General features: G+C 58.6%; 1 protein-coding gene across 4 annotated transcripts; it reads right to left on the bottom strand.

Moving 5' to 3' along the window:
- Positions 1-2,331: 2,331 nt before the first annotated feature.
- Positions 2,332-9,779, bottom strand: LOC307180872 (melanoma-associated antigen D4). Of its 4 annotated transcripts, none has more exons than XM_079911414.1 (13): positions 9,690-9,779; positions 8,518-8,758; positions 7,442-8,272; positions 6,851-7,057; positions 6,682-6,745; positions 6,374-6,453; positions 5,892-5,983; positions 5,172-5,251; positions 5,045-5,087; positions 4,566-4,628; positions 3,433-3,547; positions 2,731-3,161; positions 2,332-2,539 (listed from the first exon to the last, which is right to left on the bottom strand). In XM_079911414.1, the coding sequence occupies exons 2-13, from the start codon at positions 8,725-8,727 to the stop codon at positions 2,530-2,532; spliced, it is 2,226 nt and encodes a 741-aa protein (XP_079767540.1). In that variant the 5' UTR covers positions 8,728-8,758; positions 9,690-9,779; the 3' UTR covers positions 2,332-2,529. The 4 variants fall into 4 exon arrangements, with proteins under 4 accessions (XP_079767540.1, XP_079767541.1, XP_079767539.1 ...); XM_079911415.1 differs by having other exon boundaries at positions 2,719-3,161; positions 8,518-8,728; positions 9,690-9,765; XM_079911413.1 differs by having other exon boundaries at positions 8,518-8,728; positions 9,690-9,765.
- Positions 9,780-12,148: the final 2,369 nt, after the last annotated feature.

Genomic DNA, 12,148 nt, shown 5'->3' with positions numbered 1-12,148 from the left:
GTCTGCAGAGAGGGGTGAGAGTTGGGGGTGTCACCCCACGACACTGTGAGTCCCTCGAAGGCAGTGGCAGCAGACTGCAGTGGGAAGAGCACACATTTGGCCTCAAAGCGTCCTGGGCTCGAGTCCCAGCACTGCCCCCTTCCTGGCTGTGGGACGTGGGGCAAGTGTCCTCCCTCTCCGAGCCTCAGTGTCCTCATCCATGGAATGGGCCTGATCATCACCTCCCATCAGGGCTGTCTGGTGAATGACGTCAAGGCCATACGAGTAGTGGCATGCAAATATTCAGAACGACTTTATACATAATCGTCAGTAACTGGAAACAAGTGAATCGGTGAGTGCTTGTCCATCAACAAGTGTCCCAGGAGTCAGAGGGCACAGGCCTGGGCTGGGGAGAAAGCTGCGGGAGCTGCCAAGGTGCACGCACACCTCAGCCACGGCCCTGGCGCATAGTAGGGCCTCAGAAAACAGTTGCTGAGACCTGTTGTGGGCCTTTGTGGTGGGGGAGCCCGTGGAAGGGCTGAGGTTGGGGCCGGGAGGGAGGCCTGCCTTGGTCTCATGTTTGCCCCGTGGGTGAGGAGGTCGGCCGCCTTCGAGGTGACCATCCTCAGAGATTCAGGCCCCTTCCAGGTGCAGGTTTCTGAGGGACCCTGTGTCTTTCTGCGATCCCCAGTGCCCTCCTTCCTCCCTCCCCACCCTGCTCTCAGCACTGCTCCCTGCAGAGTGTGGGGGAGCAGGGCCCAGGTGAAGACAACCATGGGGAAGGGGGTGGAAGGGGAGAGTGCTGCAAGCCTGGAGGCCTGGGGAGGTGGTACCTTCCCCAGCACGCTGTCTCTGAGGGCTGCTCTCTCCTCCTTTCTAGATGAGCTGCCTTATCTCAGGTGTCCTCTGAACACAGTGCTCCAGCTCATCCCTGTGGCTTGTGGCGAGTGCCCCACCCTTGTCCATGACAAGGCAGGTGCGTACTTCGTGCACAGCAGGGTCCTGGGAGGTCCCAGGGCAAGGGAACCAGAAACATTCCGGTGTCATTCATCATGCCAGGGCTGGGTTCCCAAATCCCGGGCCGTCGACCGGGAAACCTGCACCTGGAAGGGGCCTGAATCTCTGTCGGAATCACAGAGTGTCCACAAGGCCAGGCATCAAGCCCACAGCCAGGGAGGCAGAAATCAAAGCAGCAACAAATAAGGCAGAAACCCGCGTGAAGCCTGTCTTTAGGGGACGGGGGTCCATACAGAGCCTGCTTCCTGGGGGTGCGGCCCGGGCCGTCCCTCAGCAGGTCTGCACTAGGGGTGCAGTGCTCTGCTGCTGCTCTCTTGCGATCGTTAATACATTTTGAGCCAGGTGACCAGAGTTTCTGTCTTCCACTGGCTCTGGCAAATGATGTAGCTGGGTCTGGGTCAGGATCCAGGTCTGGCTGAGGGAGCGGGACCACTTCTTGGGGCAAAGAGGCAAGCGGGGGGTGGGGGGGGCTGGGCGGGCTGGGGTCCTTACACTACTCTCTCCTTCCTCTTAACCTGGAGCCTTGTCCTCCAAGCTGTGGACGTCACTGGGGGACCCAGAAAAGCCCGAGACGGCCCCTTCCTGCTACGGAGTCCTTCCCAGGGTTCCAAAGTGTCTCTGCCCTCACTGTCGTGCACCTGGGGAATGAAAGTTCTAGCCTCCGCCCCCGCAGGGATCACGCAGCCCTTGAAGACACAGAGACCTAGGCTGGCCTTGGCCTCGCCGGGAGAGCCCTGCTTCCATGGAGAAGAGCCCCGGAGCCTCCCAAAGGGCCTCGGATCATGGTCACAGGCAATGGGCTGTCCAGGTCTGCCTACAGCTTTCTTTCACTGAATCGGCTCTTGTGGCAGTAATGGCTCCTCCTTCTACCTGCTGGAGGGGTGAGAGTGTCACTGTGAGGCCTACCTCATTGTCCTTAAGACTCGGTCTGAGGGAGGAGGTCCTGAAATGGTATGGATGATGAGGGAAGGATTCCAGGACAGCGCCTCCAGAGATGGGGCGGAGGTGGGTCCTAGGGGATGTCTGTGGATCCCGTCCCTTGGTGGGAGGGACGGTGGCACCGGCTCACGGCCCTCCACCCCACCCCTTCTCCTGAGGATCCCCACTGGCATTTAACCGGGGCCACACAGTGTAAGAAATCATGAAACTGTATGGACCGGAGCCCCTGGAAACTCTTGGCCTCCACACTCAGCTGGCATCTCTGCGCCTCCCAGTGCCTGACCCAGCCACACCCGTCTGCCTTTTAGGGGGAGGCGGCCCCCGCCTGTCCCGGAGGGCCTGACCACCGGCCACTCAGAGCCACACCTGCCCAGGAAAAGGAGAAGACGTCCGACTGATTTTGCAACTTTAATGCAATACTGATACCCAAAACACGACAGCACGACAAAAAGCACACAGGAAAGCAGGAAGGGCAGAGAGCGCCTCATCTGGCATGCCATCTTCCATGGACGGGGAGTAGCTGCCTAGAGTGCTCTGTCGGGGGGCGGGGGGCAGAGGAGGCACTCTGGCTCGGCAGGGGGCTGCTGCAGCTCCTCAGCGCTGCCTGGAACCGGGAGACACAAAGGCCAGAACACAAGGGTCAATACAGGTGAACCGTCAGGGATAGGAAGAACAAACTGAGCGTCCCGTCAGGCTCTCTTCGTTCCCCCATGACACCCCAGGCCTTCCCCTGACTCCTCCCAGTCCCTCCACACCCCATCCTTCAGAGTCTCATCTAATGACCTCCAATCTTACTGAATCCAGGAGAAGAAGCTGGCACTGGTTCTGGCGGCGTTTCTGGTCCGGATGGTGGAGCTGGTGCTGGGGCCATCGAGCATGCTGGTGCTGGCCGCACCATTGGTGCCACTGCTGACGCCAGCCCTCCAGGTGCCTCTCCTGTTGGCACGGTTGCTATTCAGAATGTACTGATGGTATCTGGCCCAGAAAGCGAAGGGGATCCTGGACCAGGCGTCGCCAAAATCTCCATCCTCATCCCAGGTCAGGAGCTCGACCTGTATGTCGTCCCAGCTCCACCGTCCAATCAGAGCTTCCTCCCCGATGTTCATCTGGGCCCTCATCTGGGCCCTGGCATGTTCCTCAGCCATATCCACATCCATCGTCTTGAAAGCATCATCCACAGCCTCCAAGAAATGAGCCCTCCATTCCCGGGGGTCTCGGTTCTGATACTGCGGTGGAAGAACAGCAGCCGTCGGAACAGCTACCCCACCTCGCTCAGCACCTGCTTCCTGCCATACGCCCTCCTGAGCGCTTTGCAAAATCATGATAGAAACCCGCACGACTGGAATCGGGCTCCCATTATTTTGTGCCAGACCTGGGATTTCGCCCCACCCACTCACTACGTCTGTGAACTTGTGTCAGTGACTTAGGAACCTTTCTGGGCCTCAGCGAACCAACGAGGTATGGGAAACTCCAGCCAGAACAGAGGCTCTGCCTTACCTGGGCGATGAATCTCAGCACCCTCATCTTGCTGGTCTCGTGGCGGGCGCGCAGGCCCCAGAGGAACTCATACTCGGGGGGGCTGCTATTGGGGATCTTCTTGTATTCCAGGTACCTGCGTGAGAGAGGAAAATAAACTTCTGCTTCCAGCCAGGCAGACCTGTTGCTGCACCAGTGGCTCCCAGGTGGCCCCTTCCCAGCCCCGAGGCTGCAGCTTGGCTGCCGCAGGAGGCCTGCCCTGGCCCCGCAGCCCTTGCCTCGCTCCCACGCTCACTCCCAGGGGTTTCTGCCTCCAAAACTGAGGTGCTCACACCCTTAGGCCACTGGTCCTGCCCAGCAGCCACGTGGAGGTGCAGGGGGCACGTGTAGGGTATTTGTTCATAGGAAGGCCACGAGTTTTGTGCCCCTTGTCACAATAACCCAGGTTCCTGTTGGGTGTGTTGTAAACAGAGGAGCCATTTCTTCAGGCCCCCTGCTCTGAGCACACCCCACCATGGGGCTCGTCCGTGGCCTGGCTGAACCCTGGGACAGTCCACCCTAGAAAATGACTGTACAGGAAGAAACAGTCAACCAAGAGCAGTGGACTCCATGCATACTCTCGACCATCTGTGTGTGTGTGTGTGTGTGTGTGTGTGTGTGTGTGTGTGTGTGTGTGTGTGTGTGTGTGTGGTGCAGGGGGCGGGGGTGGGGGTGGTGAACATGCATACGGGCCTGTGTGAGGGCACACAAGATCTCCAAGCACCGAGGATGGGGTGGGCCTGGGCTAGAAGGGCAGCGGGGCTGGACTCCAGGCCCAAATGGGCCTTATCCCAGCCGGAGCCATGTCAGGCTTCCACTCTCTGAGCCCCAGGCTCCTGAGATGTAAAGCCGGGGACACTGCCTAGAGGGCAGGTGCTGAACGAGATGGGGACTGTACCACCCCACCTGGTGCTCGCAGTCAGCATGTGCTCCCTTTCCCCAAGCCTCCCTGGAATTGCCCTCCCCCCAACACTCACATTCCCCCCCACCCCACACTCACACCAGACACCCATCCCTCTGGTGTTAAGACATGGGCTGGGGAATGGCTTCCTCAGCCAGAGCAGCACACGAGGAAGGCCTGAGTGGGAGGCAAAGTGAACTCAGTCGATACTCACTTCTGCTTCACAAAGTCCTCTGTAATGAGTTTCCTCAGATCGCCCAGGAATGGGTGCCTCACCCTGAGTGCAAGGAAAGGAATGCATGACTAGAGACAGTGGCAGTGCCCGGGGTGGGCGGGAGCACTCCCAGCAGGACTGAGAGCTTCCCAGCCTGTGGGGTGTCCCCATGGATGCCTGGGCCGGCAGCAGAGGCCAGACGGCCACTTGTCAGCGACGCCCCAGGGAGGGGTTTGACGGAGCCCCCAGGTCCGATGGTTTCTCTTAGTTCTCATCTGGGAACAGAGAAGGCACACGGAGCAGAGGGGGTGCTCAGTGCTCAGGACCGTTTCCCCACGCACCCTGGTGGGACCCTTTGCGCTCTACCTAGTCCAGGACGCCACGCCCCGCAGAGACCACTAGGCCACTGCAATCCCGGGGCCTCTTGTGCCCAAGGACAGACACACTGAGGAGTGGGAGCCGAGAGACCCCAATCATACCCGGGGCGCAGTCCCATCTTGCGTAGTGCCTCCCAGAGGACAGCTGCGAGGGGAGATGAGGTACAAGAGTTTAGCACACGGAGGTGAGACGGCGGGCAACCCCCCAGCTGCAGGTCCAGCCACTCACCCTCGCTGGCACGGTTGCCGTTCATGAAGATGACGCCCAGAATCACCAAGAGGAGACTCAGTCTGGGAGTGTCCTTGGTCCTGAAGGTGTAGAAAGAGGGATCCTGTCCAGCAGCCATTTTCCCGGGGGGACCACAGCCGGCTCACTCAACTAGCCTCTCCCAGATTGCTGGGCTACAGGGCAGCTCCTCCTACTCTGTATGGCTTGCGCTACCTGGTCCAGACAATTCATTCCTCGGCCTGAGACTGAGTCCCTTCATCCATCAAATGGGGATGCTAACACCTCCTCCCAGGGCTCTGCCGAGGATGGGGTTAGGCAGGGAGCAAACGGTTGGCAACCCTGTGTCCAGAGGCACATCCAGACCTTCCCTGCCCTTTGCGCATTGCGTCGGGAGCACAACTCCACTGGAGAGCACCCCCACACCCCCGTCCCCCTCCCGAGGCCCACTCTGCCAAGCCCTGGCCAGGACCTTAGCAGGGAGAGGCAACCAAGGAGCTTGCTTTCCTAGGAAGATGGGGGTGGGGAAGGGCGGGCAGGGGCGAAACCCAGAGAGCAGCAAATCCTCGGCCCAGGCTACTGCCCCTGCCAGCCCTTAACTGCTCAGCACCGCTAACTCTGGGTGGGAGCCGTGCTAGGCCCCCCAACCCCACTTTCCCGTTTCTCTGAGAGGAGCGGGGAGGCACCACCAAGGAAGGCCACCACCCTCCTGTGCTCTCTCACTTTCCCAGGAGGCGGGCTGACGAATCCCGTGTGCAGACAAGAATGTAGAGGTGTTCTTCCTTGTCGATTTCCTTCAGGTGGATCCCAAACTTCTACATGGGGGAGAAAACAGAATGTGAGATCAAACATCCATGTTGGGTGTCCTGCAGGCAGTCACTCAATTCCCCGTTAGAGCTTTTCCTTGGCGGGGAGCCCCAAGCCCTGGGGGAGGAGGAAGAAGAGAGGCCGCAGAGGAAGTACCCTGTGGGAGCACTGACACTGGCTGAGACAATGGGATCCACCTCAGGAGACCACAGACACTCAGAGAGCACGAACGGCAAGAAGGAGGGAAGGAGGCAGGCAGACGAAGCTCCCAGGTGGAGAGGCCAGGGAGGGCTTCCTTCCAGAGCACATAGTCCTGCCCTTGGGCCTCGAGGGGATGCAGGGGGCAAGGGTTCCCTGTGGCCCCTGCTCCACAGAGCTGCCCCCGGCCCCGCACCCACCTTTTCCAGAGTGTACGTTGCTCGTTCAATGATCTCAGGGAAATGTTCATCGTATTCTCGGATGACATCCTTCAGCATGTCTGCAGGAGGGGAGGGGTGGGCAAAGCACCGAGGCTGAGCAGGGGCCACAGAGCTGCAGCTTTTCTGTCAGCCCTGCTGAAGGGAGCACACTCAGGACCCCACACCGTGCAAATGGAGCCATCAGCCAGGCCTGATGTGTGTGTGTGGGCATCTGATGGGAGGCCCACAGGGCAGGGTTGTGGGAGGGGGGAAGGGCAGAGCTCAGGGAGGGGGCACAGGTTGCCCACCTGAGCGCTTGATGGGGATCTTCTTGTAGTCTTTAATCATCAGATATTTCACCAACTTGTTTGCCTGGAGAAGGAGGGAGCACACGGGTAGACCAAGGCGTGGGCGACCTCAAAGAACAGGCCCGCAAGGGAGGAGAGGAGCGAGATGGGGGAAGGGCAGGCTTCTTACCCTCTCTTGCAGAAGGGTCACATTGCGGGGTGGCAAGCACAGTACGTGCCTTGAGGGTACCTGGGACCTCAGGGCCATGGGGGGCCGAGGGGCCATCTGAGGCCGCACAGTTGTCAGTGGGGGCTGCGATGCCCTCCAGGTCGGTGGGACCGCAGGAGGCTCTCTCTCCTCCTCGCTGCTCTCATATTCGTCATCCAGGTGCTTGGACTGTACCATTAGACAGAGGAGAGACTCAGGGCTACCAGGCTACCCGTGCAAAAGCACCTGGCACACATCTTAACCAGAGCAGGTACTTGGAGATAAGGGTGGTAGGAACAGCGGATGACACGTGCCGAGTGCTTACTAAGTGCCAGGCACTGAGCCAACCGCTTCTCCCTCCAGGCCTGAGGGTAGGGACTACGTGGAGTAAAAACATGCTGGTTAACCTGTCTTGGAGAAACATGCACAAGCTGAGAGAAGAGGGGAGGGAAGGAGAGGGAAGGAGAGGGGAGGGGAAGGGAGGGGATGCGGGGAGGGAGAGGAGGAGGCAGAGAGGAGAGGGCCCAGAAAGCAGGGGAGCAAGGGGGGTTGGAGACAACAGGGAGGTCTCACCTTCTTTGTCCTCTTGCCTCCCATCCTGGCCCAGGGCTCCGCACTCTGCTGAGAGGTGGCAGCTGCACCCTCAGGCTCAGGGATGCTCGTGGCCATCTTGGCCTTGGCAGCAGCTGCTGCCACAACATTCTGAGGCTCCACCCACCGAGTCTTGGCGAGAGCCTTCCCAGACTTGGTCGTCTTTGGCCGGGTGGCTGCCCCCTCCCCGGCAGAGGCTGCCTGGGGCCCCCCGGAGGCAGCACTGGGGCCCTCTGTGGCAGCCTCTTGGGCCGGGGCAGGTCTCTTGGGGCGTGGGAAGGCCATGCCACTGACACCTGCCGGCTGGGTGAAATCAAAGACATCGTTCTGACCCAGGAAGGCTGTTTTGGGCCGGGTGGCATCCATCTCACTGGCACGTGGGGCCTGGGAGAAAGCACAGGCCGTACTAGGGCCCTCGGCAGCAGCCTCCTGGGCCCGGGAGGATGTCTGGGGCTGCGTGGACCTTGCTGGAGCCCCGGGGGTGGCCATCTCGCTCTTGACTAGCATCTGGGAGCTGTGCGGAGAAGCAAGGCTTGTCTCAAGGGTGGCTGCCTGAGCCTCGGCAGCGGATGTCATGGGCTGGGTATCGCCTCCTGAGCCCTGGTCTGTGGCCACTGAGTGGTTAGCGACCACCTGATGGTAGGTGGCACGGGCAGCAGCAGCAGCGGCCCGAGCAGCTTGGTTAGAGGAGGCGGCCCGGGCTACGTTGGCAGCACGGGCAGCCGGCTCGTTGGCAAGTGTTTCTGGATCCATCCGAAATGCCTCCAGCAGAGTCCTGGCCAGCATAGGGTTTTCAAGTTCCCAGGGCTCATTCTGCAAGACCAGGGAGGGGAGGGCAAGGCAGACAGCTGTACACACTCGCCCTGTGCTGGCCAGCCCCCGACCAGCCCCCAGACCCTCCCAAATCCCCCTTCTCCCAGCAGGAGAGGGAAGGTTTGGTGAAGCTGGGCAGTCCTTCCCCATTCAACTCCAGCCTTCACCCACCCCCTCCTCCCATCCTCCCTGACGTCGCAGGAGGGAAGGCCCAGGGCTAGCAGGTGGCCGACAAGGGGCCTCACCGCTAAGATGCGAAAGCCTGGACCCAAGCTCCCAAAGGCTCTGAGGATACGGATGTCAAAGCTGGTGAGGGCTCCGTAGCCTCCAAAAGCACCAAATTCTTCATAGTCGTTGCCTTCAACCATGTCTTCCTCCCCGACTTCATCACTACCCTCGTCCATGTCTTCAACGTTGTACCCTTCAGATTCTTTGTGGTAGCTTCCCTCAGCCATGCTGGGGGTCCCAAGGAGAAGAGAGCTCAGCCTGAGAGGGACGGGGAGGCCTCTTCAGGGGGAGGGGGGCAGGACCCAGCAGGAGGCCGGATCTCTCAGGAAGTGGGGAGCTGCAATCATCAGGTTACCAGGCAGTATAAGGTCGGGGTGGGTGGGGGAGTGAAGGCTGCTGGGGTAGATTCCCTCAGAGACAGAGCCCTAAGAGAAGGATAGAGGAGGTCGGAGGAGTCCCTACACTGAAAGGGGAGTTTAGGACAGGCAGGCTCCCCGGCCCAGCGGCCGGATTTGAACAAGGGGTGCACTGGCGGGCCTGAGTCCAAAGAGTCCCATAGGAGATGCGTTGAGAGAGGGAGAAATAAAGCGCCTGAATTTAATGCCTGGAGCAGGGGGCCAGGACGGTGGGGAGGAGAATGACATGAGAGGGCTGAGACAAACGGGGACCGCTGGAAGCTCTGGGAAAATGAATCCCAGGGACCCTCTAAGTGCCGGTGGGGGGATTCAGCTGATTCGGGTCTAGGTTGGGCTCATACAGGAGCGCTCAAGGTGTATGGGGTGGGGGTCTTCGGGCTAGGTGAGGCTCGAACTGGAGCGCTGGAGGTCTCAGAGGCCAGGACTGCAACTCCAGGAAGGGGGCAAAACGTTCAGTTCCACTGGATTGATCTCAGAGTGTTTGGGGTGGAGGTGGGGCCTCCGCTCTAAGGAAGCTCAGCACGGAGCACACGGGTCTGTTAAAGGGGTTCGGATGGTGGGCTCCGGTGTAAGTAGGGCTCGGATCGGGGAGCCTGCGTCTGATGGCGGTGGAGGGGGGAGGCTCCTATCTAGACCGCGGGTCTAAGGGGGTTCAGGTTCTGCGTGCTTGGGCTTTGTTCAGATCCGGGGGCGGGGGATTGGGGATGGGGAGGGCACAGCGTACCCTCGTTCCACTCGCTCTCTCCCGGTCCTGTCTGGGGCTGGATCCTTACCTTCCCTGGGGCTCCAATGGCGTCCGTCCTCAGCACCAGGAACCCCGCAGCCGCGCCCTCGCCTACTGCTGCCAGCACAGCAGCTCCCACCACCCCGCCCCTTTTCTCCGCGCAACGCCCCCCCTCCCCGCCGCGCGGCTGGGCAGCCTGCGCATGCGCGGACCCCTCCAGCCGGCCCGCTTTCCCAACAAAAGCCTTTCCCACCAGGTCCCCTGTGCGCATGCGATTCCGCCAGTGGGTGGGCGGGGTAGGGGGGCGTTTTCTCCTTCCCGCCAGATTCCCCTCACCGTTCCCCACCTCCGCCTCCGCGCCCCCGACCGCAGGCGCGGGCACTCACACCCTGTACTGCGGTTCCAACCCATCCATCATATACCCTCAGTCCCCCCACTTTTGCACAATGCTTCTCAGCCCTGCCCTCCCCCTTGCCTCTAAGCTCCTCCAGTGTGGTCTGGAATACACTGAGCCCTGCTTCCCCAGCGTGACCCCTAGGTCACCAATACAGAGGTCTCTAGCCCAGTCTGCAACTGCAACAAGAGAAATGGAAATGGCGAGAGGACACCAGTTCCCTTTGCGTTCCCCTCTACTATCCACCTCTAGGGCCCCCAGACACACTGGGAACATCTGCTTCCCCAGCCACTCTTCATGCAGCTTGTGTGTCACAGCCTGAGCTGTGCTGGGCATTATCTTCCTCTCACAGCAGCCCTGGGAGGTGGATGTCAGCATCCCCATTTTACAGATCAGGAAGCTGAGGCACAGACGGACACATCGCACAACCTAGACAAGGCCACAGAGCCAGCAGGTTGAAAATGCAGAATTTGGGCCGGGGTCTCGCTGACTCCAAAAATCCATGTTCCACTGGCACTGGCCCCGGGGACTGGGGCACCCTCCCTTCTTCAGTTTGAGCAGCAGATCCACCCCACCTCTCCTGCCCTGTCAACATCTGTCCCAACAAGCCAGGTTTCTGTTCTCTGAGACCTAAGCTCACGCTCTGCATTCCAGGGGGAACAGGTAGGAGCCCCAGGCCCACCCCTTGCCTGCTCTATGTGGGTCCATCCAGGTGTGAGAATTGCTCCTTGGGGTCCACTCCCTGCTCCGACTGTCAGGCCTCTTCGCTGTGAGTGGCACAAACACGCTGCCTGAGGCCTTCCTGGTGCCCACTGGAGCGGCCAGGACAATCAGGCACTTGTGTGTCTGAGCCATGGCAAGCCCTGATTCAGAGTAAATGTTTCGCCTGGTTCCTTCCATGGCTGGGGCCTGGGGCAGCTGTGATCTTGTGGATAGAAGCTGGGCTGGACTTCCGAATTCCAGGGACGGAGTGTTGGACCAGTCTGTCGCTAGCTGTGTGAAAGCCCGCTTGGGTCACTGGACATCTCTGAGCCCGGTTTCTCAATATGCAAAATGTGAAGCAAAAGGAGAACTTACTGGGGTCCTACCTAAGGACACACATGCTGCTGCGCTTCCAGAATGACTGGAGAAAATGCTATGTTCCCACCTCAAATTGCACTTCTATTTTTTTTTACAAAAAAACATAGTGGACTTTTATATTCGTTTTTATATCAGCCTCTCCAGGCTGTCCACCCCTGTGTCTGAATGGAAGCTATTGCTAGGACCAGAGCTTTTACTCTCCAGTGACCAACATCAATTCTGCCTGTCTGGATGGCTTTCCTCAGCTGTTGCATAGCAACCTTCCCTGTCAGCTGCTTGTGTCTCTCAGCCCTTCCTGTGCTAATAGAAAATGCTATGTTCCCATCTCATTTTGAAACTGTGCTTTTTTTACAAAATCCATAGTGGACTTTTATATTCGCTTTATTTTATTTTTTATTCTTATTTTTTCTTTTTCTTTATTGAGATATAATTGACATATAACATTATATTAGTTTCGGGTGTACAACATCATGATTCATTATTTGTATATACTGTGAAATGATCACCACAATAAGTCCAGTTAACATCCATCATCACACATAGTTACAATTTTTTATGATGAGAACTTCTATTGTATTCATTTTTATACCAGCCCCTCTATATGCTAGATGCTTTATAACTATATATGCTAATATGCTTACAACTCCCAAATCTACAACCCCAGTTCGAACTTCAGCTTTGAGATCCAAATCCATATATTCATTCGTCTACTTGACATCTCCACTTGGATGTTTCAAGGGCTCCTCACAGTGAGTCTGTCTCACTGTGGTATTGCTATATCCACCACCCCCACACACTCACGTCCCCCATCTCTCTTGTTTTTAAAACTCCCATCTTCACAATCTCAGTAAATGGCACCACGATCCACACAACTACTCACTCCAGAAAATGGAAGTCAGCTACCACCACTGCCCTTTTCTCATACACTGCACCCAGATGGGAAACCTCTGCAGCTCTCCAGGGCTACCTCAGTGTGCAGCTCTCTCCCCTCCATTACCCCCAGAATATTCTAGTCACACTGGCCTCTTGGAATT

This window comes from Stenella coeruleoalba (assembly GCF_951394435.1).
Source record: "Stenella coeruleoalba genome assembly, chromosome: X".
NCBI lineage: Eukaryota > Metazoa > Chordata > Mammalia > Artiodactyla > Delphinidae > Stenella > Stenella coeruleoalba.
The sequence above is the reverse complement of the archived record's forward strand: the minus strand, read 5'-3'. Positions and strand labels throughout refer to the sequence as shown.

Coding starts and splice junctions, on each gene's coding strand:
- LOC307180872 (XM_079911414.1), bottom strand. CDS start 8,727: ATGGCTGAGGGAAGCTACCACAAAGAATCTGAAGGGTACAACGTTGAA. Junction 5,984..6,373: donor CAACGTACACTCTGGAAAAG/GTGGGTGCGGGG, acceptor TCCCCCATGTAG/AAGTTTGGGATCCACCTGAA. Junction 5,088..5,171: donor CGGCAACCGTGCCAGCGAGG/GTGAGTGGCTGG, acceptor CTCCCCTCGCAG/CTGTCCTCTGGGAGGCACTA.